The sequence below is a fragment of the Ruditapes philippinarum genome, unplaced genomic scaffold, assembly GCF_026571515.1.
Source record: "Ruditapes philippinarum isolate M1 unplaced genomic scaffold, ASM2657151v2 ctg410_1_1_1_1, whole genome shotgun sequence".
Classification (NCBI taxonomy): Eukaryota; Metazoa; Mollusca; class Bivalvia; order Venerida; family Veneridae; genus Ruditapes; species Ruditapes philippinarum.
Genome location: NW_026851999.1, coordinates 66,230 through 93,449, shown reverse-complemented (window position 1 = coordinate 93,449; position 27,220 = coordinate 66,230). Strand labels below are relative to the sequence as shown.

Below are 27,220 nucleotides of genomic sequence, written 5' to 3'. Positions count from 1 at the left end.
TGATGTGATACACTAATTATCAAAATTGGTGAAGTTAATATAACAGAATGCTTTTTCCTTTGGTTAAACTTATCACAACTATCCGTATGCCAATACCTAAAAGCAGCAGGCCTTCAGATACACGTTGATATTCGTGTAAAGTGTGAGAATGTATTTTAAAACAAAATATCGTGAATTAAAAGAAAGAAATTTACACATTGCAAACGTCACTTTAAATCCGCGTAAATAACCAAAACAAAACAAAAAAGAAAAGAAAAAAAAAGAAAAGAAAAAGACGTATGGCTATATATGCAAACATATTCTTTACTGCGTTTGTTTGACAAATTACTTACTGCGTTTGTCAAATAGTAGAAATATGATGATAAATACTGTTAAACCACTCATTGATCGCACATAAAATGTAACTTTATATTACTTGAATCTTTATACCCTTCACAACGTCATAACACATGTTTCGCAAGTTTGACTTTTTTTAAATAGTTTGGCTTATCTTGAGGCATGCAACTTTATTACTGATGTATTAAACAGATAATATATGAAATAGAATTAATTAAGGACAAATTAAGAAAAAAAGGTTTGAAAAATAAATTTTCATGATCTTTTGAAGTCTTAATGACCCATTCGAAAAATGATTTAAAAAAAACACGAACAAGAATGCATTTGTGAAAAAATGCTTTGCCACCGCATTAAAATAACAGAAGTAGATTTTTTGTTAGTTTGCCATAATGCAGTAGTGCCTAGTGAATATAGGGGTCAAGGTCATATTTCAGCAAATTAAATCATTAGACACATATGCAGATGTGTCAAATGTTAAGATACAAAAGCCATAGTGCAATAATTGATTAAAAAAATAAAAGATTAATTTAATGACAAAAAAGGTATTAAGTGTATAACATAGCTGTATTAAACTTTGAAATGTTGGTACAGTAACTTTTTCTTAAATACCATATTTTCAATTCAGCATTACCAATTTCTAAAACCATAATCATTATTATAAACATGGTGTGAATCATAATGTTCTTATAATATGCTCAAATTGTTTCATTTGATATCTCAACAAAGCTCACAACTATCTTGCTAGAGTTCATGACCTAAATCATTTCATAAATATCTCTGAAAATCATGAAATTTAGACTTGCTCTTAGCTATTGAATTTTTTACAAAAAAATGCATAACATGCATTACCAATGCAAGTTTTACACAAAAAGATTTTTTTTACTTTATGTACATAATGAAAAGCAATGACACCGGGGCTGGGCCAATTTTGACATGGCTATACTTTGAACAATATTGGTAGAGGTCCACTACACAATTTTTCATGACAAATATCTAACCTCTAGCCTTTGATAATTCAGAGAAGAAGATTTGTAAGACTTTACTATATACACATGAGAAAAACCTATGACCCCGGGCCCGAGCCAAATTTAACACTAGGGGCAAAATTTGAACAACTTTGGTAGAGGACATAAAGATGATATCATATACCAAATATCAAACCTCTAAGCCTTGAACCTTCAGACAAGAGGATTTTTCAAGTTTTTACTACAAGTTTGAACACAGAAGTGAATCGCTTTATACCATCGCAGATACGGCTGTGGCATAAAAACGCACTGTGCAAGGTATAGTCCTCGCAAGCAACTAAATTGATATATCCAGGTCAAGAAATAACAGGTGGGGTGGTTTTTTTTTTTTTTTTTTTTTTTTTTTAATCGAATTTTAAAAAAGGACTTACTAGCAAGCATTTCTTCCGATCTTAACCGCTTCAATTTAAATTGTCAATTTGAAAGAGAGAACCGATAAATCGATCACACATTACTATCTATTTCAATTAAATCATCTTTCGTTAAATAAAGCCCTATTTTTTGCTTTGGCATTTCGCAAAAGTTTAGAATAACAACAGTTTGTTAATGATTGATTGTTACTAATTTAAATCTCGTATTTGCTTTTGCCAAATCTTCATGGTAATTAAACAAGCTTTATTTCAAGAGTTTCATGAGTTATCTTGCTATGGATTTGTTCAAAGAATATTTCTAGAAACCTATGTGGGGTTTACAATGCATGTATGTGTGTATGCTAGATTCAACTTACATGTCTGTCTGACTCAATGTCACAACGTTATGTCAAGTGTATCTCCCATAAGTTTGCAGACTTTAGACACAAAAGTAAATGAATAAACGAAAGAAAGATATTAAGCTCTATAAACTTTCGTAACTGTTATTGTCGAATACATTTTGATACTATTACTAACAGTATATAAAGAAAAAGTTAGACTGTTATTTGCAGATATAGATCGGAATCAATATAAAAGATAAAGCATCTGAGCAAAAATTTATCTCTGATTTTCAACAATTTACTAATTCTTGAACAATTAATTTATTTAAAGTTTTTAGGTCTAAGAACATCTTTCATCGTGCACGTCATCTTCAGAATAAGGTTCTGCAAAACATTTATTACAGAAATTAATGTCGAATTCATTCAGTTACACATCATGAAGAAATGTTAATTCAATTCAAAAGTTACAGCATTATTTTGATATAAGATATAAGATGCTTTCCACTTTAATGTCATGATTCACCCCTAAAACAGCAAGTGAAAAAGTCATTTACGCAAAATAAATGTAATTGAATTATTAAAGCAGCATGCCTTCAGATTCATGCTAATTTTCATGAAAATTTTGAAAATGTATTTATGAGAAAAAATATTGTAAAGTGAACAAAGAAAGTAATTTACACATGGCAAACGGCACTTACAACCCACGTAAATTACCAAAAAAAGTGGTCAAATATACATAAATACCTCTTACTGCGTTAGTAACGCAGTAGAATTATAGTGATTGATACTGCAAAATCAGTCATTAATCGCACATAAGATGTTAATAATTTAATAAATATTGAATCTTTTTTCTTTTCTTAAGATCGTAATACATTTTTCTTAAGATTGAATTTCTTGAAATATTTTGGCTCATCTGGAGGCGTGCAGCTTTAAGCGCAATTTGTTTTATATTGTTGGTTGATTAACAAAAAATATATTGAATCTTTAACAATATAAAATATATTTATTGTAATAAAGACTAATAGATAAAAAGTTAAACTAAACATCGATACAATATAATTTATATTCCAAATAAAGTAAAATTGTGCAGATGAAATTTTTAATGCTGCTATCATTAATATATACACGAGTTCTGAAAATAAACAAATTACAAATGAATACCATCAATATGTTTTGTCAAAAAACTACGTACATTATGTATCATTTCTGTTAAAACAGATCGATTCAGGATTTTTACAGGCGGTCTTTAGATTGAATCGATGTCGCATTGACCTTACGCAAAGCGTTTCATATTAGGCAACTAGTTTCATATGACAAAATGTAGCAATTAATCTTTAAACAACAATCAACTGCAGACTCAGCATTTAGTAATAATTAAATCGTAGACAGTATAACAAGTTTTCATTATAAATCCACGAGCATTTCTAGAGGTTTCAAGTAAGGTAACGTAATCTCCCGCATAGAAATTAATCACCTGAACATAGCAGATATTATGTCCGATAATCATGACTTTAAAGAAACAAAACGTTCAATGCTAGCTTATTTTAATGGATGATCTGCTACGAATAATAGAATAGTACATTTATACGATTGGGACTGCACACTCAACATTACATGTCCTTGAGCAGAAGATGTAAGGCAAATATTACACACAAAATTATTTACTGTAATGGTACATGGTATATCATTTGTACATAATTTCAGTCATACAATCGTCTTCTTTTTCGACACAGTTCTTAGCTACTAAGCCTTAATTGTTTGAATGTACATGACAAATTTAATTTGTATGGCCTCCCTGATACTGTTACTGTTAAGGATACTTTCTTAGCATTCTAAGATTCTACAAGCCGGTACCGAGTACATTTGTTATCTTTATTTGATGAGGTATAAAGTGTCCTAAAAAATATGTGCACTAGTTTTCCTCCCAAAACATTTGAACTAATTGACCTGACAGAATTCTAATGGCTCAAAATATTTCTATCAAAGTATATCTTATAGCTTCACTTTACGCAGTCAAAACAACTCAAATAATTAACCTGCATACGGTGAGTGCAATAATTACAATAACGATGTAACATCAAAGGAAACATAAGATTATGTAAGAATTCATTTGATATGATTCAATTAATTTCAAGTAAAACGAAAATATTTACCATAAAATCTAAATAGCAGCACATCGTCCTATATCAAATGTGTTCCAATATTATAAATAAATATTATACAAATAAGTTTGGGTTTTTTGCGGGCGAATATAATGTGATATGTACTAAACAAATATTACGCCTCTGTCAATATCATTTTTTTTTCAGTACATATCACATCATACACACCAGCTGAAAAGTACATACCCGTTTTATTATATAATTTATGAACAGATTTCATATGGCTTATCAAACATGCCGTTTAATACAACATAAATTGACCTTTCTTTAGCTTGTTCACGTTTTCAATTATTTGGCCTTGTCTTTAAATGCTAAATTCGTAATGTTCTTCAAAAACATAAAAACTGAATTAGACCTATATGGCTTTTATTTGCGTTTTATTTTTTAATGTTGGAAGTCTGATACAAACTGCATGAGTCATGTACAATATACTTATAGGGTGTCCACTTTTCTATATACTAATATACCATTTTAAAGGGGATATCACCTCCCTATGTAAAATGATTGTTTTTGAAATCCTATATAATTTTATTTATTCAATCATGCTCAAAATTTGAAAAGTACGTATTGAATAGATAAAAGATATTTACTCAGCCGTATAAGCTATATCCTGAAGTCCTTATAACATATACAGAACTACTGGCATTGATAACGGTTCAAACAAACATTTAGTACAGCTTCAGATTCCATTTTTAAACCTATTAATCTATTGTATATTTTATTGTTCTCATATTCATATAACAAATTAAACAATAGCAACGGTATACATGACACCCTCATCATTAGGCTGCTAAATTAAAGCGAATATATTTTAAGAAATAGACAAATCACAGATCTAACATTTCCTGAAGTATTGCCAGTCATAAGATAAGTAACAAAAAATTAATAATTCGGCGTCTTTACACTGAATGCAGCTCGATATACGTATGATTTTGGTTTTGTCTGGATATCTCAGAAAATTGGTTAATTCAATATCTTCAGAATCCGTTTAACTTTTTAACAAAGACTTATTGATTGTCTCACTCAACAATGACATGAAAATATAATAAATTCTAGTCGATATTTTCACTATGATCAATTTAAATCACTTTTAAATGTTGAACTTATAGAAATACCTTTAAACATAAAAAAGGCGTTTTGTAATTTTCGTTGCTCCAACCATAAATTAGGTATAGAAATTGGCAGATACAATCATTTCCCAAGAGACGAACGTTTGTGTACAACTTGTCATGATAACATCGAGGGTGAGTTCCATGCATACTTTATACGTAAAAAATACAATCATATATAATTATTTATTCATTTGGTATTTTGGCGGAAAAGAACTAGATGATTTTTATGAATTAATAAGAAGATGTGATACAGCAACATTAGGGAGGCTTATGTTTTATGTATATGTTTTAATTAATAAAATAAACAAATATCCTTTGTTCCTTGTTAACACCACCATATTACAAATTTGACGTATGTATACTATGCATTTTGGGCCGGATGTCTTAGAACACAAATAAAGTAATTTGAATCTTGAATCTTGAATTAAGAATTTTTGTCAGCTAATCATGTGGTACAAACAGGCATACGAAAATAAGAGCCCCATGTACATGTTGACTTAAATACTGTGTACGGGTAGTGCATTGTGAAGTTATAACGGTAAAAGATTCTTGTACATGTTGTACCAGGGGAATTAGCTCGGAAAACCTATTTTTGTACAGGTAGCTAACAGAATCATACTTGTATTGTGTAAGCGCGTTTTGCTAGGAATACCTCTCGAACCTGTCTCGACTTAATTTGACATTCTCTTTCAGAATTGCCTCGAGGCAAAATATACACCAAGCATTTAAAACATCAAAGAAACCCATGAAATGAAGATGTACATGGTGCAGAACAAGAATGTAGTATGCAGGTATAAAAACAATTCCGATGCGATCCATTCATCTCATTAAACAAAATGGAATGTTCCAGGTTTAGACCAGCATTATCTAGATTAAGGTCATTTCATTAATGATTTTGTTTTTCATTAATGTCACATGTGATGTTTTGGAAGTATGCTGCAGCTTATTGTCATCCTCCTTAACATTTACTGATACACGTTTTACTTGTTAAACTTCGATAGTGTCTTTTACTTAACGGATAAATCTTTTACCGAGTACCGATTCGGGCAGGTTGACGGCAGTTTATCCAATATTTGATTTTGTTAATTTTGAACGCGGCAATTGGTGTAAAAGGCAAAATTTCGACGTAATTATTTGCTGATATGAGTATCAATCTAACAAAACATGGTTTATTTTACAACAAATCATCCTCAACGTTGGTCAGGCACAGCTAAGGCAAATGTTGTTTTCTGTTTTCAGACACAATTTCTTTCTTTACCTATTTTAAAACTTTACCAATGTTAGAATTCGATTTGATAAAGACTGATATTTAGAAATGTCGTCGTATGAAAATAAATAAATCGGGATTAAGCAAAAGATTATTTTTTTTGGCTATGTAATATAATGTATTTTAGGTTTAGTACCCATTCACCTTTTTGATTTGAACAGCCCTAGAATCTAAACTCTACAAATTCCTAGCATAATGGACTGCTGTAAAATTAATTATCATCTAACAAAAGTAGAATAAGTAAAATGTTTCAAATGCCCCATGAATTATTCATCTTCATGCTAGATTTTACCGCTTTTTTAATTAAAATATATTTAATTTTGAATTTTCTTTACTTTTGTAGGCTCGTTAAACATCGATCTCTTTTTAAATTTTCTTTTCGAAACATATGCTGCTGGTTTTGCGTTACACCAGCTATTTTTACCAGACTCAACTCTCAGCAATAATACTATAAATGTGAATGACTGACAATCAACCTCGGTTATTTCAAGTCATGCAATATTAATATGCCGTCTTTACAGCTGCATGCAGCCAGATGAATCAGAAAAATTCATGAAAATCAAACTTGAGAAAATCAAACTTAAGATTTAACGAAGCAAAATACTCAAGATTCAAGTAATAATTTGCATTTTATGTGCGATTAATGGCTGTTTTGCAGTATATATATCACCATATTGTTACTGCGTGACTAACGCTGTAAGGACTAATTTTGCATAATTTGACATAATTTGACTTCACTTCGGTAATATACGTTTATTCTTAGTGCCGTCTGCAATGTGTTAATTACTCTTTTCTCTCCATTCACAATATTTGACTTTTAAACTCTTTTTATTAAATTTCAATGAATATTAGCATGAATTTCGAGGCATGTTGCTGTAACTATATAATTTTTTCTGGCAATAATCTTTTTTATACACAGCATGTTCAGAGCTGCCTTCTTTTAATATTTGATTTTCTACAATTGATTGTGTCGGTGTGACGTAAAACCAAATCAAAACAAAACAAAAATCCTACAATTTATGAAAAAATATAGAACAACGGAAACACTGGGTCTGCAGAACATGTTCAGGAAATATAATACACAATTTCATTTATAAATAAATTTAACAATATTTTATTGCTTTTCGATAAACATGTCTTACAGTTGTTTACTTAACACATTTTCTTATTTGCAATAACTGAAGCACACATAAACGGTATTCCTTGTTCATGCAAGCGTATATAAACGGTCTGATTACACTATTGAAAAAGTAACTCCTTAGAAACACGTGGTAGACAATTAATGGTATTCTTGATAATTTACCTGGTATATCGGGATTAGAATACCTTAAAGTGACGATGACTAGAAATGGAAGGTAGCTTAATATAAAAGTAAATGTTACCATCCTCATGATAAGTGTATTTCTTTTCAGTGATAACTCTTTTAAATCCAGTTTCTTCGGTTTTTCTAAGCACGTAGAGAACAGTTGAGCACCGTCCATACTTATGCTTCTAGGTAGAAAAGGATACGCCACTGTAGTTGTAGGCGAGTCTGAGGACCTACGAGTCGCATTCGGTTGTGATAACTGACGCTGGGACCTAATTGAAATTTTACTATTGCGCGTGATATTAAATGAATGATCTTTTCCTTGTAAATCTGTTGAAATCTCATTTAATTTTAAATCTACTTTGCGGTTTGCCACAGAGTAAGTACAAGAATTGCGTTTGCCAGTGTATTTCTCAGAGTCATTGCCTTGAAGTTGTTCTGTTGCACCTTTCCAGTTACCCGTTACACCAGGGTTCTGTACTCCCTGCATAATGCCCGTCGCCTCACTGTCAGATGATAATGTTGAGAACCTTGTGTTTGCATTTGAAACTTCACTCAATGTAGATATCCTGATTGGTTTTGTGTTTATATTATCTTGACTTATTGACTTTGTTCTCCTGCCACATAAAACTGAACCTGTAATTGCTGATAAAAGTCCGCGTTTAAATAGTCCTGACTTACTTTCGACTGAATCGATGTCAGTATGTGAAGAAATATACAGCCTCTTGCCTATGATTATATACGTAATTGTCAAAGCACTGAAAATCACAACATGTCCAACGAAAAGAAATCCTTGAAATGCGTAGGTCAATGTAGGGTTTTCGTAGTAGTAATAATTTGTTACAAGACAAGTTTTACCGAGAACGAATACACTTGTAGTTGTAAGTGTTGTATTCGGTTGTGGAATCGGAACCATCAGTTCAAATGTTCCGTAAATAATTATCGACGGCCATTGTGTCAGCAGACCAAGCATTACAGCTCCAATGCAGGTTTTCTTCGCGTATTGCTTGCCCAATGTCATCCTCTTCAGAGGACGGCAGACCATGAGGTAGCGGTCGAACGCTACAGCAACTAAAAGGAATGAATACGAAGCAGTTGTTATGTAAGAAAGACATCGTGCAAACTTGCAAAAAATTTCGTAATCGAATGAAATGGGCTTCGACAGTACTGCTATCTCAATTGGCATATTGACAGAGCAGTTGATTATATCCAACACGGCGAGAGTAATGATGAAAACAGACGTTTTATTTCGTTTCCATTTCACACTGAATATATATAATACAAAACTGTTTCCAATTAAACCAAGGAAAACATACACTGAGATAATAATTAACGGATAAACGAGAATTCCAAAATACTTATTTTGTACATGATCAAAATACGGACCGCTTGTAAAAATTGTTACATTGCTCACCGTTTTAACTTCATCAACATATTGAACTGTCAGAGTAGAATTATCTAGTGCACTCGATCTATTTTCTGTAGTCATCTTGTGAAACATTCACATTTCTAAAAACAGACATATAAGTTTTTTTATACTGCATTTCCCCCGGTTAAAATATCTATTACTTTCTATAATGCTATGATTTAAGTCCACTCCCTTTTTTTGCCGCATAAAATACATTAAACGCTTCATGTGGTAACAGCATCTCTCGTTTTTTTATTTTAAGTTTCTCACAGAAACATGTGCAGCCAGTGTATCCTCCTTCCACTGTTCGTTTGTAGTGGAATATATTTATCCAGAAAATGTCTCTTGCTTGTTCCGATATTGGAAAAACTCTGTTTAGACCCATTAATTGGTTCCATGAAATTTCATAAAAAATCTATAATTGTACGTTTGCATATTAATTAAATCCAAAACAAGTATTTTACTCTCTTGAAACCAGTATATTCCCAGCTAGACGATAGTTGATACAATCAATAATCTTCTACTTGATTTTTAAATCCATATCCATAAATATCATTAAAAATATATCAATATTTTCCCATCTGTGACCTTTTATCAAAAGAACTAGCTACATTCTAGCTCAAAACAGCTTCTTTCTGGCACTAAAATTGACCCTTTTAATTGCAATATCCGATCTCTTACTGGAATCCAACATAGAACGTTTCTAAATAATTACATTCTTCAATTATTTCATTTCAAACGAACGCTGTTTGTTATGTTTTCACATTATCCGAGGTACACCGCATAGCATCCTGCTGAGAAATAAGGTATACTCCTAAAGCATCGTCACATTTTTACGTTCTCTTTTATCTCAACACAGAGTGTGTTTTTTCACAGCTAAATGTCTGACAGCGATTTTCAGACTTGGATTAAATGTATTTCTATGTTCAGAATTTGATATAGTTATCGTGAACCCCACATGTTAATAATCTTTGCGTTGATAGAGAGTGATGTAGCAATTGGGTACTGGTAAATGACGATATATTTACCTGTGGTTATGTAAGATATATACAATGCATTTCCAAAGATTTTGTCTTTTTATTTGTTTATTCTCAAACCGTAAAATGCGGTTAAAGATAAATACTGAAAGCGCGTTTATGGCACAAAAGACCTGTCGGTATTAATTGTATCATTATTACAGTTTTATCAAATCAATTGAAATATCGAATATCGAAAAAATAATGCAATATTGACATTCAAAATATCAGATGTACTAGATGTAGCAGAATAAACTCTTTAAAATACCATAACCTTTTTTTTAAGTAAAGAAGTAGTTGAAACCTGATTATATTTCAAAAGTTTATCAAATAAGTTAATAACTGTAATTATGATAGACAGATAAGCGGATACGAGAATCATCCTAATTTCTGAAAATCTAGCTCTTCTTTTCTTATCCGGTGCTAGGCAGTGCGAGCCTTATTGCTTTACAACTAAAGACTGCATTTAATCCAGTCTATCTTGCAATAATAACTAATTATTGTCCCTGCATCCCGGTGATCGTCATGCTAAAATAAATATACTGTGGATGTATGTTTGTTCGTTTTTGTTTTGCTTTTTTGGGTTGTTTTTTTTTTGGGGGGGGGGTCCGATTTTTACGTCGGTTTCAACACATTCTTGGTCATTTCGCACGTTGGTCAATCTCACCGGCTTTCCTGGAGAACTTACCAATTTCTCAGCAAGTAACATTCTACTAATCCAATCTGATCAAAATCAGCTCTTAATAACGCTCTGCTTTTAGATCTGACCGTGACCAATTCTAGTGACCTTTCACACAGTCAATCATCGGCGAGCTTTCATATTTTTTCAGGGAAAACCAATACTGAGTAGGTAATTTTCACGATTTCGAGAACAAACATGGCGTTGTCCATTTAACCGACAGGTAAACTGTCAAATAAAAATGGACTTTATTATTTCAAGTTAATTTGTTAAAAAATAATTCAAACAATTGTTTTTTCAAACAAAATCAACAATTTGTTGAACTTCCAGGGATAACGTTATTTTGATTCTTCTTCTAATGCCTATGTAAAAACCGGTTTGATTGCATGGCTAAAAGCAACTTTCTCTGGAAATCCGAATGTATTATAAAGAAAGCGAAACATATACGGTCGTCATCAGATCTACATAAAATAAATTAGTAGATCTGAACTTTAGTCAGATTTCTACTAATCCTACATGTTTTTGAATCAGCGATGGCCAAAAGATTCAATATTTGTCAAGGAGAAATTTCGCCAAGCACGAGGATCAACACTCATCTCCCTATTTCACTTCATACTTTGTACGACCATACTGATATGAATATAATGCATGTCAAGTGCACGATTTTGATCTGTTTTATTCTGTTCATGAGATTACCAAACAGTTACAGGATATTTAACATTACACAAGATCCATATTTTCTCAAATGAATTATTAGATTTTTCAGTTTCCTCCCGCATGACAGTACTTTAAACCTTTACAATCTTGCCTCCCTTACTAGTACACAAGACAGGGGCATTACACAGAAACAATGAAATAATAGAATGAAAAAACAACGTTTTTTTTCTGTTCTTATATTTATCCCTACTTTCTTCAACTCGCACCCGTAGAGTACATGTAACTCTACGAACATTCAATTGTTAGACAGTCATCAAATACAAAGAAATACCTCTGTGGTAAACACTATACATGTAAATAAAGAAACAAGAGAAAATAAATAACTTGGTTTTTTTGTACATTGCTCTTAAAACGTCTAATTTATCTTGCAACAAATTCTAAAATTCCGCACGCTCTCATAATATGTTTATTACCTCCCGTCATCACACTAATTTCTTCATAACTCTCTGTAGAGAATAACCTTTCAATTTACTTTAATTGTTATTAACAGGTTGTAAGATTGCCAAAACTCACATGCCGATTTTCACTTTTACTTACTTTTAATGTATAATTTCAAACATTATAGGAACTTCTCTTTCTTCAAAATCGAAAGTTTTATCTCCCTATATTTCAATTGACTTTCGTTATTACATTTAATTTTTATAACTTTATCATTTTTTTCATAGACTATAAGATTGTTATCTTATTCATTGTACGGAAATATATTTTAAGGAAATGTATTTATGTGACTTAATGTGCATTTATTCTCAGTTATATGGCTTGCAGTTTGGTTTTCTATCGAAACATTTAGTATAACCACAAATTACTAAATTATTGTATTGTTGTCTTGAAATTTACATTAAGCATTCGTTCGTCATTCAAAACAACATACTCGATACATTATTTAACAATGCCCTTTTATGCATTAATTCATGAACGCCCATGAATATTTGAGTGGTAAGCCAGAGTTAAGCAAACCTTAAAACAGCTTAAGTTTACATTGTGATAAAAAGTGTTATTCATTGATTAAAACATTCATTATTTACCGTTGGTTTGGTTTGGTATGCAATAACAACGGGTGTATATCCAGTAACGCCGGAATGTGAAAATAATGCACGATTCGTGCAATAAGTAACGCAGAAATGTGCAATAAATGGCGGATACCTGATAGGATTTCCAACGCGGTAAGTAAACTGCTCAATATAATTTTTATTTAACCGAACTGAAAAAATGAAAAGCTACATACGGCTGCAAATTAATGTTATTTTAAATGTTATAAATAAAATTTCTTTAGTTTTTATAAGAACAATTTCAACAACAATTAAATTGACTTCTTTATTTGATAATATATATATTTCGACATTTTTTTACAACAATTATCTCATTGTCATGTCCGTGATCGTAACGGAAATTCTTAAACAATCGTCGTCTTTTCCGTGCCTTTTTGTGGCAATTTTGGCCACAAAGCTAAAAATGTATCTTTCATGTTTGTGTAAAAAGCTATTTTATATGATTTCCTAATTCTTAAACTAACTCAGAATTATCTACGATATTCTACTACATTTCTTTGTAGGAAAATGCTTTTTTGCCCTACGCAGATTGCGCGTGCGCGAGAAAATACTACTTCCGGTCAATTTTTCATAGCAACGGACCGCGTCGTAAAAAAGTCTATATCACAAGAAGTTAAGTTTATGTTACTCGAAATTATACGCAATAATATGCATTGTTGTACTTATAAGAGCCTACTAAAAGCCAAAATCTCGCTCAAAACGGTGGTCAAGCCATCATTTTCACGAATGATCTTGAAAAGTCAACAATTTCGTGGAAATAATCTTGATGAGGGATAAAGAGTTATGTCTTCGCAGCCGTATGCGGCTATTGATTTTTTTCAGATCGGTGAAAAAAAATATGTTGGCCACTTTACATACTGCGTTGGAAATCCAGTCAGGTATCCGCCCGTTATTGCACAATTCTGCATGACTTATTTCACGAATCGTGCGTTATTTTCACATTCCGGCGTTACTGGATATACACGGTGAATAAGAGAACTTTATATATTCGTATATATGTGCCTTAAAAAGTATGGATCAACATCTGTGCACAATTCACGAATATAGATTGAGAATTGATGAACTGTTGGAAATAATTATAGTAAATTATATGGACCTTTGTATGGGTCTACAGTTGTGCACGATTCCATGATTATAGACTATTGTAAATTACGTAATACAAATATCAAATTTGTAAAATTGAAATAATACAATAGCATACTAACTAACAGTAACTCGGTAATATCATAACTTCACAGCGTTAAAGGTCCATTTTGACCCGGAAATGATTTCTCTATTTCTTAAAAGCTTTTTAATTTTTGGTGTACTTTTATAGTTTCCAAAATGATACTCATTTTATTATTTGCCAAAATCCTTAACCATCTTTTTCACCTCTCGCTATTTTTTGCAATTAGTACAGTTGAATACAAAATACAACGTTGTTTACATTTTGATACTTTCATGTCAAGTAATTTTACATTTAACTCTACATTCTACTAAACATGCTCTAAAACCATTTTTAAATGTTATAACACTCATGCTTGCACTTTCTTAAAAGGTAAAAATGTATTCTTTTCTGAGGCATAATGTGCCTTTTACAACAATAACAGAAAAGGAGAGAAAAAGAAACAACAACATAAATCTGTATTCAAGCTTTTGCTTGAAGTACGAAGAAATAGCTGCCTTCTCATAAACACACTAATACATTTTCTTCTCTACCTGTGACATAATTACTTCATAATTCTCTAAAGAGATTTCCCCATCAGTATTCGAGTTTTCATTGATATGAACGAACTTCTAGTCTGCCAAAATAACATCAACACTTTGCACTCTATCTAACCGTGTAATGTCTACAAAATAACAGTCATGCCATAATGTAAAATGTCTTATTTTTGTACCGCCAGCTATTAGTGTTGTCTAATAAACATTGTATATATTCATATAAAATGACGAATTAAGTAATAATGATGCTGGAACCTAAAGAAGAATTAGTCAATGTTGAACCTTTTACAACAAAAGAAAATGAACAGACCATAATAATGAAATGTGTCACGACAAAACCAACATAATGGGTTTGCGACCAGCATGTATCCAGACCAGCCTGCGCATTCGCGTAGTCTGATCAGGATCCATGCTGTTCGCTTACCAACCCTATTACAAGTAGAGAAACTGATAGCGAACAGCATGGATCCTGATCAGACTGCGCGGAAGCGCAGGCTGGTCTGGATCCATGCTGGTCGCAAACCCATTATGTTGGTTTTGTCATGACACGGCTCATATATATTTAATTAGATTTTTTTATCAAAAGTATTTCACCGTAAGACGTGAAAGGAGAAAATATCAAATGTCATTTAGTAGCATATGTTATATAGTAAACTGTCTGTTGTTATTGGATTACAAATTATCAACAAAGAAGGAAATTGACCACAAATATTACAGGACACTGGCTTTTGACATGAAGGGTGAGAAAATATTTTATCAAGATTCTTGTACAAGTGCATGTAAGTCTGAACCAGTAACTAATGTGCAAAAAAAACATATCCGTTTGCCAGGAATAATCAATTTTATTGTGCAAATTGACCCTAAAATGAACAGCGTTGCAACGCTTGTCAACTTATCAATCAAATCGGACCATAACTCCTATAACAATTGTTATCAATTTAATACCGAGTGTATTTATATATTTCTGTTGCACAGTTTTCTATTAATGTTGCACCAGTTGAATTTAAAATTTCATTAATTTTAGGCTATAGGAGATCAATGAAGTTCCTTTAATATCTCTTATCATATGGAGGGCGATCGTTGCCAAAATTCCAGACATGTAATGTGTTCCTTTTGAAAACTACTTTTGAAAATGCGAACATGTATGTCTAGCATTTTTTATTGCATTCGTGCACAGCAAATGATATGCCTCTTTATCCAATCTTTTAATTGAAGGCACCCGCTTTTAAATAACAAGTTTACATGTAAATCTTAACAACTGACCTAACATGGAGAACAACAACACATTTACAAGTTTGTATCTACCATTGCATATAATACATAAGCATGTTTACACACTTGTAGATATATATCTGTACCTGAAAAACACAAATGAAATGTAAAACTCGAATGCAGAAAATATAATTTAATAAAACGTGTTCCAGTCGTAGAACTACAACAGTACGTTTACACAGTTACATGTTTAAAATGACAAAAGTAGATTCACAAAGTTAAACGATTCTAAGTCATGCATGACGCCCCGCCTCTCTCTGAGTATTTACGATCTTCTATCACGGAAATGTACGGACAGGTATAATACCCGTCGCCTCTCTCCTATTTCTCAATAAAGTGAAGGAAAACACGGCGTCCATTCTAACTTTTTTTATTTCTATAAAAAGTCCAATATTATTGGTATCAAATGAAAGATTACTCCATAAGCTTTCTATGAGTGCCTCGGAAATAAAAATGAATTAAATAGATGTATTGAATTTTTAGGTTTTTTTACTCTGAAAATAACAACTTCGAATTGGTAAGAAAAACACGGCGTTCCCTCCAAACTTTTTTTTAAGTTCGTAATATATTTTGATAATTTTGGATTGAAATAAAAGTGTGCTTCATACGATTTATGATATATAATTATATAATGCCTAAAAATAAAAATGAATTAAATCAAACTGAATTAACTTTTCGTTAAAAAGTTTATCATGTTACTTTCTGTAAAATAGAGAAAATAAGAATCCCTAAAGAACGCTCAAAACGACAAAACTGAGAATGTTGCAGGCCCGGTTTGATTAAGCCTGCTCATGGACGGTAATGGAAAGAGCAAGTTATCGTCCACGCCCCCTAGCACCGGCTTAAGCAAAATTCAACATGAACTGGTACAATTTTGAAACATCTGCAGATGTGTTAATATGGCGATTATCATGGAACCTTCAATGTGACACGTAAGTGCCATACCATGAAAAACGGCATATGATCCCCAAGTAAAAAAAACACACTCTGAAATTCAGTAAGAAAAACATGGCGCCCCCTACTTACTTTTTTTATTTCTTGGTCAATTTTGATAATAAACAAGATCATCAAGGAAAGGCGGCGTTGATAATTTTAGACTCAAGTAAAAGAATCCTTTATGAACTTTCTAGTGATGCCTTAAAAATGAAAATTAATTATGTAGAAGTATTAAAAAAAATTGTTTCTAACTTATCGTTGTTTATTTTTTTCTCTCTTAAATCCACACTCATATATTCGGAAAAAAATAACGTCGCTTCCTTTAGATACTTTATTCAAAAAGGAAATTGAATATTGAATGAAATTTAAGACCATAAGCTTTGAACAAGTATATTAAAAATCTGGAAACAAAGTGATCCCTCGGAAGCATTAATCACAACAAAATTACATAAGAATTGCAGATTCGGTTTGATTGAGTCTGCACATGAGGGATAATGAACAAGTGCAACATCCCTCACGCCCCCTAGCACCGGCTTGAACGGTACTCAATTCTCAACACTTAATAGCGCTGGCATCAATGATCCCGAAGGACCAGAAAAACACTGAAGTGAAGTACGGGGCAACTTTTTACAGCTGCCACACGGCACTTGACACCTGCTGTTGTGAAGTATTAAAATCTGGAAACAAAGTGATCCCTCGGAAGCATTAATCACTACAAAATTACATAAGAATTGCAGACTCGGTTTGATTGAGTCTGTACATGAGGGATAATGAACAAGTGCAAAAAGTTTTTATTCATACTGAAAATACCTTATTAAAGATTGTACATATGTGCTACGGATAAGTATTTTCTTGATTTCGGAAAGGAAATCTCGGTGGCCGCTTTAAAATCCTATTTTTGCAAATGCTTGCATAGTTTTTGTTGAAAATGAAATTTGTGCCAATACATTTTTCAATGATACCAATAAGAATATTGGATGATTTTTACATTATCAATAAAATTACTCCCTTGAAGTTGGTCATTGTTTCCCCTAAAAATTTCCAAATCGCCGATGTTTCTCAGGAATATATGATAAACAAGATCAACAAGGAAAGGCGGCGCTCAATGAACGCAACCCTACATGACCCAGCAACAAGAACAAGTGGCAAGAAGCGCCCAAGCGGACCCCAAACAAAACACAGGACAGGGCACTAGGCATAGCACGGACAGGCTAATCACTAAAATGATAAATAATTTGTAAATGATAAGAACACGATGTTAAATAATAAGGTAATGCACAAGTTATCTTCATCATAAATGGTAAAATCAGCAATTTTCAAGTGATGCTGCTAGTGACAAAACTTTTGTAACAAATGTAACATATATATGTTATGAAAAATGCCTTATGTTGTCCTTCAGTTTTATTAAAAAATATGGGAGAGGCGCCGTTTTATACCTGTCCGCAATAGAAGTTCGTAAATACTCCGAGAGGGGCGGGGCGTTATGCTTGACTTAAAATCGTTTAACTTTGTGAATCTACTTTTGTCATTTTAAACATGTTACTGTGTTAACGTACTCTTGTAGTTCTACAACTGGTAACACGTTTTCTTAAACTCTATTTTCCGTATTCGAGTTTTACATTTCATTTGTATATTACAGATCTATAAGTGTGCAAACATGCGTATGTATTGCATGCAATGGAAGATACGAACTTGTAAATTTGTTGTCGTTTTAGATGTTAGGTCAGTTGTTACGATATATATGTAAACTTGTTATATAAAGGCGGTAACCTTCAATTAAAAGATTGAATTAAGAGGCATACAATAAAAATGGTAGGCATACAAGTTCGCATTTTCAAAAGTCATTTTAAAAAGGAACACTTTACATGTCTGGAATTTTGGCAACGAACGCCCTCCATATTATCATGACACTAGCCTATAAGAACAGAATATAACATACATTGTATCTCCCTATACAACTGCCATATTTCAATAATACATGTACGGAAGAAATACACATAAAACACAAGTGTCGAAATATAAAATAATTAGAGATAAACTTTCGCTACTATGTTGAACTCAGAAATTGCACTGTAACGATGATCTAAAACTTGCTTTCTAAGAATACGAGATTGTGGTAAAATATGTATTTTTCTCAAAGCTACCCTAATTTTTCATGATATGATTAAACCAGGAAATAAACCATAAAATCAATGCTTTATACAAATAATAAGGATGCCTAACATGTAAGTCTGTTTCTATGACAACTGTTCAAAAACAAATTAATCAATTATAAGAAACAGTAGAAAAATCTACAGAAAATAAGTGATTCCTACATTTATTACCACAGTACATTTTAAAGCAGCATGCCTACAGATTCATGCTAACTTTTAATGACACTTCAGAAAAATGTAGATACAATTAAAATAGTAAAATAATGAAAGTAAATTACTAAAAAAATATGTCAAAATATGCAAAAACAGCACTTACTGCGTTAATCACGCAGTAGAATTATCGTGATAAATACTAAAAATCTAGTTATTTATGGCATATAAAATGTAAATTATTACTTGAATCTTGAATCTGTTTATTTTTCATAAAATCGTTGTATATTTTACTCAAGTTTGATTTGCTTGAAGTATCTAATTAGCTGATTTGCAGGCGTGCAGCTTTAATAAAATATTGGTATGTTATAATTTACAAAAACTGTTTGTTTATGCTCCGGTTTTTGTTATCAGTTCCCATGCATACAAGACATCAAAAAGAAAATAAATTCTAAGCAAACGTTACGATTCAAATGCTATGCTATGCGACGCCATATCAAGCACGATAGATATATCAGAAGCAGCTAGCCGCCTAAATACACACACGCCTACACATTCATTTTATCAATTATACTTTTTTTTTTTTTTCCTACACACAGCAAATATTAAGATATAAAGTTCTATACTTGATTTCAGTGTATATTCAAATGATTAAAAATGTAGCACAATTGTCAAGACCTCCTATCATTATATGAACCATCCATCCAATACACACACCAAAACCGAGGGCCCAACAAGGCGAGGATAATCGAGGTTATGTGTATTATTAAATAAAAAAAAAAATGTTATAAGAAATTCTCTTATAGCATTTTTTTCACTGTACGGCAATATTAACGGAAATTATTCGTATACAGGATTATATCATTTCCCATTTCACCAACGTTCTGTTTGTTAGTTATCATGATTGTGCTATATAGAAAAGAGGTCCACTCTACTACTCACTTGATTAATTATCGTTTTAAATTGAAGATAAATTGAGAGGTTGGTATTAGATATTTAATGTATTTGTACAAATGAGCTACCTGAGTGAGCAAATTGTCACTCTTTAAGGATATGACCTGGCTCTGTACTGGTGATCTTTTTTAGAGTAATTAGTCCTGTTAGTTTTGTAAACGTCTGTAGTCTAGCATAAACTTTTACGGTAGATTCGTATGTTTTTCCCATACAAGTTAACATATAATAAGAAACCCTAAGAGTAGGGTAAATCTTTACCCCAAGGGTTATAATTTATTTAACTTTAGCAGAGGACAATAAGGTTATGCTTTAACAAGTTTTGGGTATTATTGTTTCTAAGCAAAATATCTTTTGAATACTTACTTTCTTATAAGCGAAAAAATAATTAAATAAATAATCCATTTTCACGGAAGTTCACCAGGCAAATTGCTACAGCCAAACACAATAAAGGACATATGGAGACTTTCAAGCTTTACTGGTGCATTATTTCAGGCATAAAATATACAGACTCTTCTTTTCTTGATTGTTTTCTATTATTTTTATATTCAATTTATTTGCAAACTTAGTTTATTGTTCTTATTTTCTAACAAGATCAGACGTGAGCAGCATGTTCACAAATAATGATTTTATTTCCGGAAATTGTCAAATTGTACTTAGCTACAATATGTAATCATAATGTTGAAAGTTTGTCAAAATTTAATTATCATATATTTCTTAATAAGTTACGAAGAAAATACATTGACTATAGGTCGCAAATAACTTGACTATACTCGCCGATAAAGGGCGTTAAACCTGTGTAATAATTCTGTAACATGCATGTGTAACAAAAAAGCACATTTTCCGGCGTTACCGCGAAGCACAATTCACGTACATCGCCGTTACCTAATAAAAACGGCTTGAATCACATTTTATCAGTTTATTTTCAATTTTCACAAGAAGTTAAGTTTATGACACTTGCCAACCGAAAATCGAAATTGTACAAAATAATATACATTGTTGTACTTATAAGAGCCTACTAAAAGCCAAAATTTCGCTCAAAACGGTGGTCAAGCCATCATTTTCACGAACGATCTTGAAAAGTAAATTTCGTGGAAATAACCTTGATGAGGGATAAGAGTTATGTCTTCGCAGCCGTATGCGGCTATTGATTTTTTTTCAGATCGGTTAAAAAAAAAATATATATTGGCCACTTTACTTACTGCGTTGGAAATCCAGTCAGGTATCCGCCAGTTATTGCACAATTCTGCGTTACTTATTTCACGAATCGTGCGTTATTTTCACATTCCGGCGTTACTGGATATACACGGTGAATAGGAGAACTTTATATATTCGTATATATGTGCCTTAAAAAGTAAGGATCAACATCTGTGCACAATTTCACGAGTATAGATTGAGAATTGATTAACTGTTGTAAATTATTTGGACCTTTGTATGGGTCTACATTTGTGCACGATTCCATGATTATAGACTATTGTAAATTACGTAATACAAATATCAAATTTGCAAAATTGAAATCATACAATAGCATACTAACTAACAGTAACTCGGTAATATCATAACTTCTGAGCGTTACAGGTCCATTATGACCTGGAAATGATTTATCTATTTCTTAAAAGCTTGTTAATTTTTGGTGTACTTTTATAGTTTCCAAAATGATACACATTTTATAATTTGCCAAAATCCTTAACCATCTTTTTCTCCTCTCGCAATTTTTTTGCAATTAGTACAGTTGAATACAAAATACAACGTTGTTGACATTTTGATACTTTCATGTCAAGTAATTTTACATTTAACTCTACATTCTACTAAACATTCTCTAAAACCATTTTTAAATGTTATAACACTAATGCTTGCACTTTCTAACGAAGTAAAAAATATTCTTTTCTGAGGCATAATGTGCCTATAACAACAACAACAGAAAAAGAGAGAAAAAGAAACAACAACATAAATCTGTATTCAAGCTTCAATGAAGTACAAAAAAATAGCTGCCTTCTCATAAACACTGTAAAACATTTTTTTTTCTCTACCTGTGACATAATTACTTCAAAGTTCTCTAAAGAGATTCCCCAATCAGTATTCGCGTTATCATTAATATGAACGAACTTCTAGTCTGCCAAAATAACATCAACACTTTGCACTCTATCTAACCGTGTAATGTCTACAAAATAGCAGTCATACCATAATGTAAAATGTCTTATTTTTGTATCACCAGCTATTAGTGTTGTCTAATAAACATTGTATATATTCATATAAAATGATGAATTAAGTAATAATGATGCTGGAACCTAAAGAAGAATTAGTAAATGTTGAACCTTTTTACAACAAAAGGAAATGAACAGACCATATGAGCCGCGTCACGACAAAACCAACATAATGGGTTTGCGACCAGCATGGATCCAGACCAGCCTGTGCATCCGCGCAGTCTGATCAGGATCCATGCTGTTCGCTATCAGTTTCTTTACTTGTAATAGGGTTGGTTAGCGAACAGCATGGTGGATCCTGACCACACTGCGCAGATGCGCAGGCTGGTCTGGATCCATGCTGGTCGCAAACCCATTATGTTTGTTTTGTCATGACACGGCTCATATATTTTATTAGATTTTTTTGTCAAAAGTATTTCTTCGTAAGACGTAAAAGGAGAACATATCAAATGTCATTTAGTAGCATATGTTATTTAGTAAATTGTCTGTTGTTATTGGATTACAAATTATCAACAAAGAAGGAAATTGACCACAAATATAAAAGGGCACTGGCCTTTGACATGAAGGGAGAGAAAATATTTTTTCAAGATTCTTGTACAAGTGCATGTAAGTCTGAACCAGTAACTAATGTGCAAAAAAAACATATCCGTTTGCCAGGAATAATCAATTTTATTGTGCAAATTGGCCCTAAAATGAACAGCGTTGCAACGCTTGTCAACTTAACAATCAAATCGGACCATAACTCGTATAACAATCGTTATCAATTTAACACCGAGTGTATTTATATATTTCTGTTGCACAGTTTTCTGTTTATGTTGCACCAGTTGAATTGAAAATTTCATGAATTTAAGGCAACTGGACTTCAACGAAGTTCCTTTAATATCTCTAATCTAAATCATAATCATATCAATAGCTTATAAGAACAGAATATAACATACATTGTATCTCCCTATACAACTGCCATAGTTCAATAATACATGTACGGAAAAAATACACATAAAACATAAGTGTCGAAATATAAAATAATTAGAGATAAACTTTCGCTACTATGTTGAACTGAAACGATGATTTAAATTTTGCTTTCTAAGAATACTAGATTGTGGTAAAATATGCCATTTTCTCAACGCTCCCCTAATTTTTCATGATATGATTAAACTAGGAAATAAACCAAAAAATCAATGCTTAATACAAATAATAAGGATGCCAAACATGCCAATTTGTTTCTATGACAACTGTTCAAAAAAAATTTAAAATAAATCAATTATAAGAAACAGTAGATAAATCTACAGAAAATAAGTAATTCCTGCATTTATTACCACAGTACATATTAAAGCAGCATGCCTACAGATTCATGCTAACTTTTCATGACAATTTGGAAAATGTATAAACAATTAAAATATTCAAATAATTAACGTAAATTACTAAAAACAGATATCAAAATATGCAAAAACAGCCATTACTGCGTTAATCACGCAGTACAAATATCGTGATAAATTATACAAAACCTAGTCATTAATGGCACACAAAATGTAAATTATTACTTGAATCTTTGTACTTTTCCTAAAATCGTAGTATATTTTTCTCAATTTTGATTTTCTTGAAATATTTTGGCTGATCTGGAAGCATGTAGCTTTAATAAAACATTGGTATGTTATAATTTACAAAAACTGTTAGTTTATGCTCCGGTTTTGTTATCAGTTCCCATGCATACAAGACATCAAAAAGAAAATAAATTCTAACCAAATGTTACGATTAAAATTATATGCTATGCGAATCCATATCAAGCACGATAGATATATCAGAAGCAGCTAGCCGCCAAAATGCATACAATTTCATTTCATCAATTATACTTTTTTTTATTTATCTACACACAGCACTTTGTATGATACAAATGTTACAATGTTATTTTCTACACTTGATTTTAATGTACATTCAAATTAAGAAATTTTACACAATTGTAAGGACGTCCTAGGCTATCATTATATGGACTATGCATTCAATACACACACCAAAACCGAGGGCCGATGGGGATTTGGATGTCTCAACAACTCAACAAGACGAGGATAATCGAGGTTATGTGTATTATTCCTGTTAGCAAATGTTTTCATTGTACGGCAATATTAACGGAATGTATTTGTATACAAGATTATATTATTTCCCATTTCACCAACGTTCTGTTTGTTAGTTATCATGTTTGTTCTATACATAAAAGAGGTCCACTCTACTACTCACATGATATATTATCGTTTTAAATTGAAAATAAATTTGTATTAACAAGTTATTGTACTTCTATCTAAAATAATACTGAGAATGATTGTTTTGGCATTTTGGGAAGTCATATTGTCACATGGAAGAAATAATCCCGGTTTAAAAAATACAGGCTAATTCGGATTATTGCACAAAAGGCTTTGCTGTGTACCGTCCGAGTAGCTCCATAGGTAGAACGTTGAACTGTGTATCGGGCGATTCGGGTTCGATTCCCGGACGGTGAAGGTCACTTTCGAAGGGAATTGATCATGAAATCTTTTCTACGGTCATTCCCACAGGTAAAGAAATTATCAGTTCTTGCGAAAGTGACCAATCATCAATCAAGGTATGTTGGCAATTCACAAATGACATTTTATTTAAATGGGTCTGACTTGGCATACCCTGTAACATACTACTTTAGGCTTTGACCGCAAATTGTGACCTTGACCTTTGAGGTAGGGGTCTAGGTGTAGCGCATGCGGGTCGTCACGGTCTTATTGTTGTTAACATTTGTGCCATAGTATTATAAAATCCCTTGATTTATGTAAAAGTTATATACCGAACACAAATATATTTAAATTATACCTTATAACAGACCATGTTAAGCTTTGGCACTCAAGTGTGACCTTAACAGCGAGGGTAGGAGTCTGTCTGTTGTGAAAAATTTGTGCCAAGTAATTTCAAAATCCCTTCAACAATAAAAAAAGTGATGGACTGCAGGCAAAATAAACACTATAAAAGACCATGTGAAGCTTTGACCTCTAAGTGTGGCCGTGACCTTGGAGATAAGGGTCCGGGTCTTGTGCATGTCACATGGTCATATCATTTGTGCGAAGTAATTTCAAAATCCCTTGTTAGATGTAAAAGTTATGGACAGGACAAATACCCTCGAACAAACGATGTTGACCTTTTCTCACCAATTGTGATCTTGATCTCGAAGGTATTTGTCTAGGTGTTGCCCACGACATTTTCATCTTTCTACTGTGAACATGTGTGCCAAGTATGTTCAAAATCTCTTAATGGATGAGAAAGTAATGACTGGAAACAAAATATATCCTATATCTAAATATTTGACCCAAATATGACCTTGACCTTGGAGGTAGGCGACTGGTTGTTGCGCATGACACATCGTGCAATTAGTGTGAACATAATTTCAAAATCCCTTGATCTATGAAAAAGTTATGAACCGAACACAAAATATACCCCATAACAGAATATGTTAATCTTTGGCCTTCAACTTTGACATTGACCTTGCGGGTGGGAAACTGGTTGCTGTGCTTGTCATATTGTCTTATTATTGTGAACATTTGTTCCATGTATTTTAAAAATCCATTCATTTGCTCATAGATAAGAAAGTTATTGACCGGACACGACATATACCCTCAAATAGACAATGTTGACCTTTAATCACCAAGTGTGACCTTGACCATAGAGGAAGGTGTCTGGTTGTTGAACGCGACACACGTGTTCGTCTTATTATAACAAACATTTGTGCAAAGTTATTTCAAATTTCTTTTATAAATGACATATTTATGGACCGGATACGAACGTGTGACGGATGAAAAGATGGACAGAGCCTATTTCTATACCCCCTTTCTTAGAAAAGGCGGGGACAAAAATGCATATTATTTTAAATTATACGCTGTTTGTGAAAAATGATAACCACTTACCATTAAACGTTGACGGAAAGGTCTGATAAAATCCATCTGTGAATACATCCAATATGAATTTTATTTTTTCACCACACAAGTAAGTACACTGTTTATGTCACCACCCATTGAAAACTAAGAATTCTCTATTTTTATCACATTATTCATTTACAAGAAATAATTAACAAAATAGCATTAAAACAACTTTCTTCATAGCCCATGTGCGATTATCCGTTAAATCTGCATGATTTTCTTGCAATTTTATGACACAATTTGCCTGACCCAAACACTGAAATTTACACAAAACGCGTGTCACTGACAGCCAAAATTGACCAATCAAAAGTCACATCAATTAAATAATTGACAAAAATAGATTAAACATCATGAAACAATTTGACAGATTAAATTGTTTTTGTTTTTTGGTTTCTTTTTCTATTTCTTGTATTACATTAGGTCATTACTGGTACGAATAATCATATTTTTACATCTAATGCCTACAGAGTTGCCCTCACATGTTCAAGTGACTGTTTGTTAATTATCATTTATTATTACAAGTATTTGTCTTATGTTACAAAGGTGCTAGTGGCCTTGATTTGACCTAAAATGTGTTTAACATGTTATTTATGCAATAAAATATCCATTTTTTTTTAAATGCTGTTATATTGTTATATACAAGGTATGCAACATCCGAGTACGAAAATTATGGGTTATGGAGTATGTCCGTTCTCGGTGTCAAAATTTTCCACCGGGTGGGTAATATCGTCGGATATTCGCATGGAATCAATGCAATATATATTTTGTATCAAAACTGACTATGAACAGATCCTTATTTACTCGTACATTACCGTAGTAAAACCCGAAAGTAAGAAATCATAATTAAAAGGAATGAAATGAAATCACAGTCGCCAGGTACACTGTTAGAAGGTGTAACATTCTTCGGAGCTTTATCAAAGGGAAATAACTACACTTAAACAAATAAAACATGAACATTTGGGTTTCCTCCCTTTCTTAAGATAAACTAGTTTTCTGTTCTTGACTCATCCACAATTAATGAGCTAATTTGTTCGATTTGCAGTTAGGCTACTCATTCTTTTTCTGTGATTTTTTTCGGTTCGTCCCGGGTGCACCGGTATATAAATTGTTAATTCCCAAATTTGCTTTTTGTGCGAAAGGTATAAGGCCGTCCAAA

At 32.2% G+C, this 27,220-nt stretch overlaps 2 protein-coding genes across 2 annotated transcripts in view; both read right to left on the bottom strand.

The window, feature by feature from the left end:
* LOC132745078 (uncharacterized) overlaps positions 1-26,103 on the bottom strand; it is a 260,458-nt gene extending 234,355 nt beyond the window's left edge. The window contains exon 1 of the mRNA XM_060733912.1: positions 26,053-26,103. Within this exon, the coding sequence (XP_060589895.1) occupies positions 26,053-26,100 (48 nt within the window). The 5' untranslated portion in view covers positions 26,101-26,103. The remainder of the gene's footprint in view (positions 1-26,052) is intronic.
* On the bottom strand, positions 7,692-10,306 carry LOC132745150 (uncharacterized). Its single transcript, XM_060733973.1, has 2 exons — positions 9,314-10,306; positions 7,692-8,970 (listed from the first exon to the last, which is right to left on the bottom strand). The coding sequence occupies exon 2, from the start codon at positions 8,942-8,944 to the stop codon at positions 7,742-7,744; it is 1,203 nt and encodes a 400-aa protein (XP_060589956.1). The 5' UTR covers positions 8,945-8,970; positions 9,314-10,306; the 3' UTR covers positions 7,692-7,741.
* Positions 26,104-27,220: the final 1,117 nt, after the last annotated feature.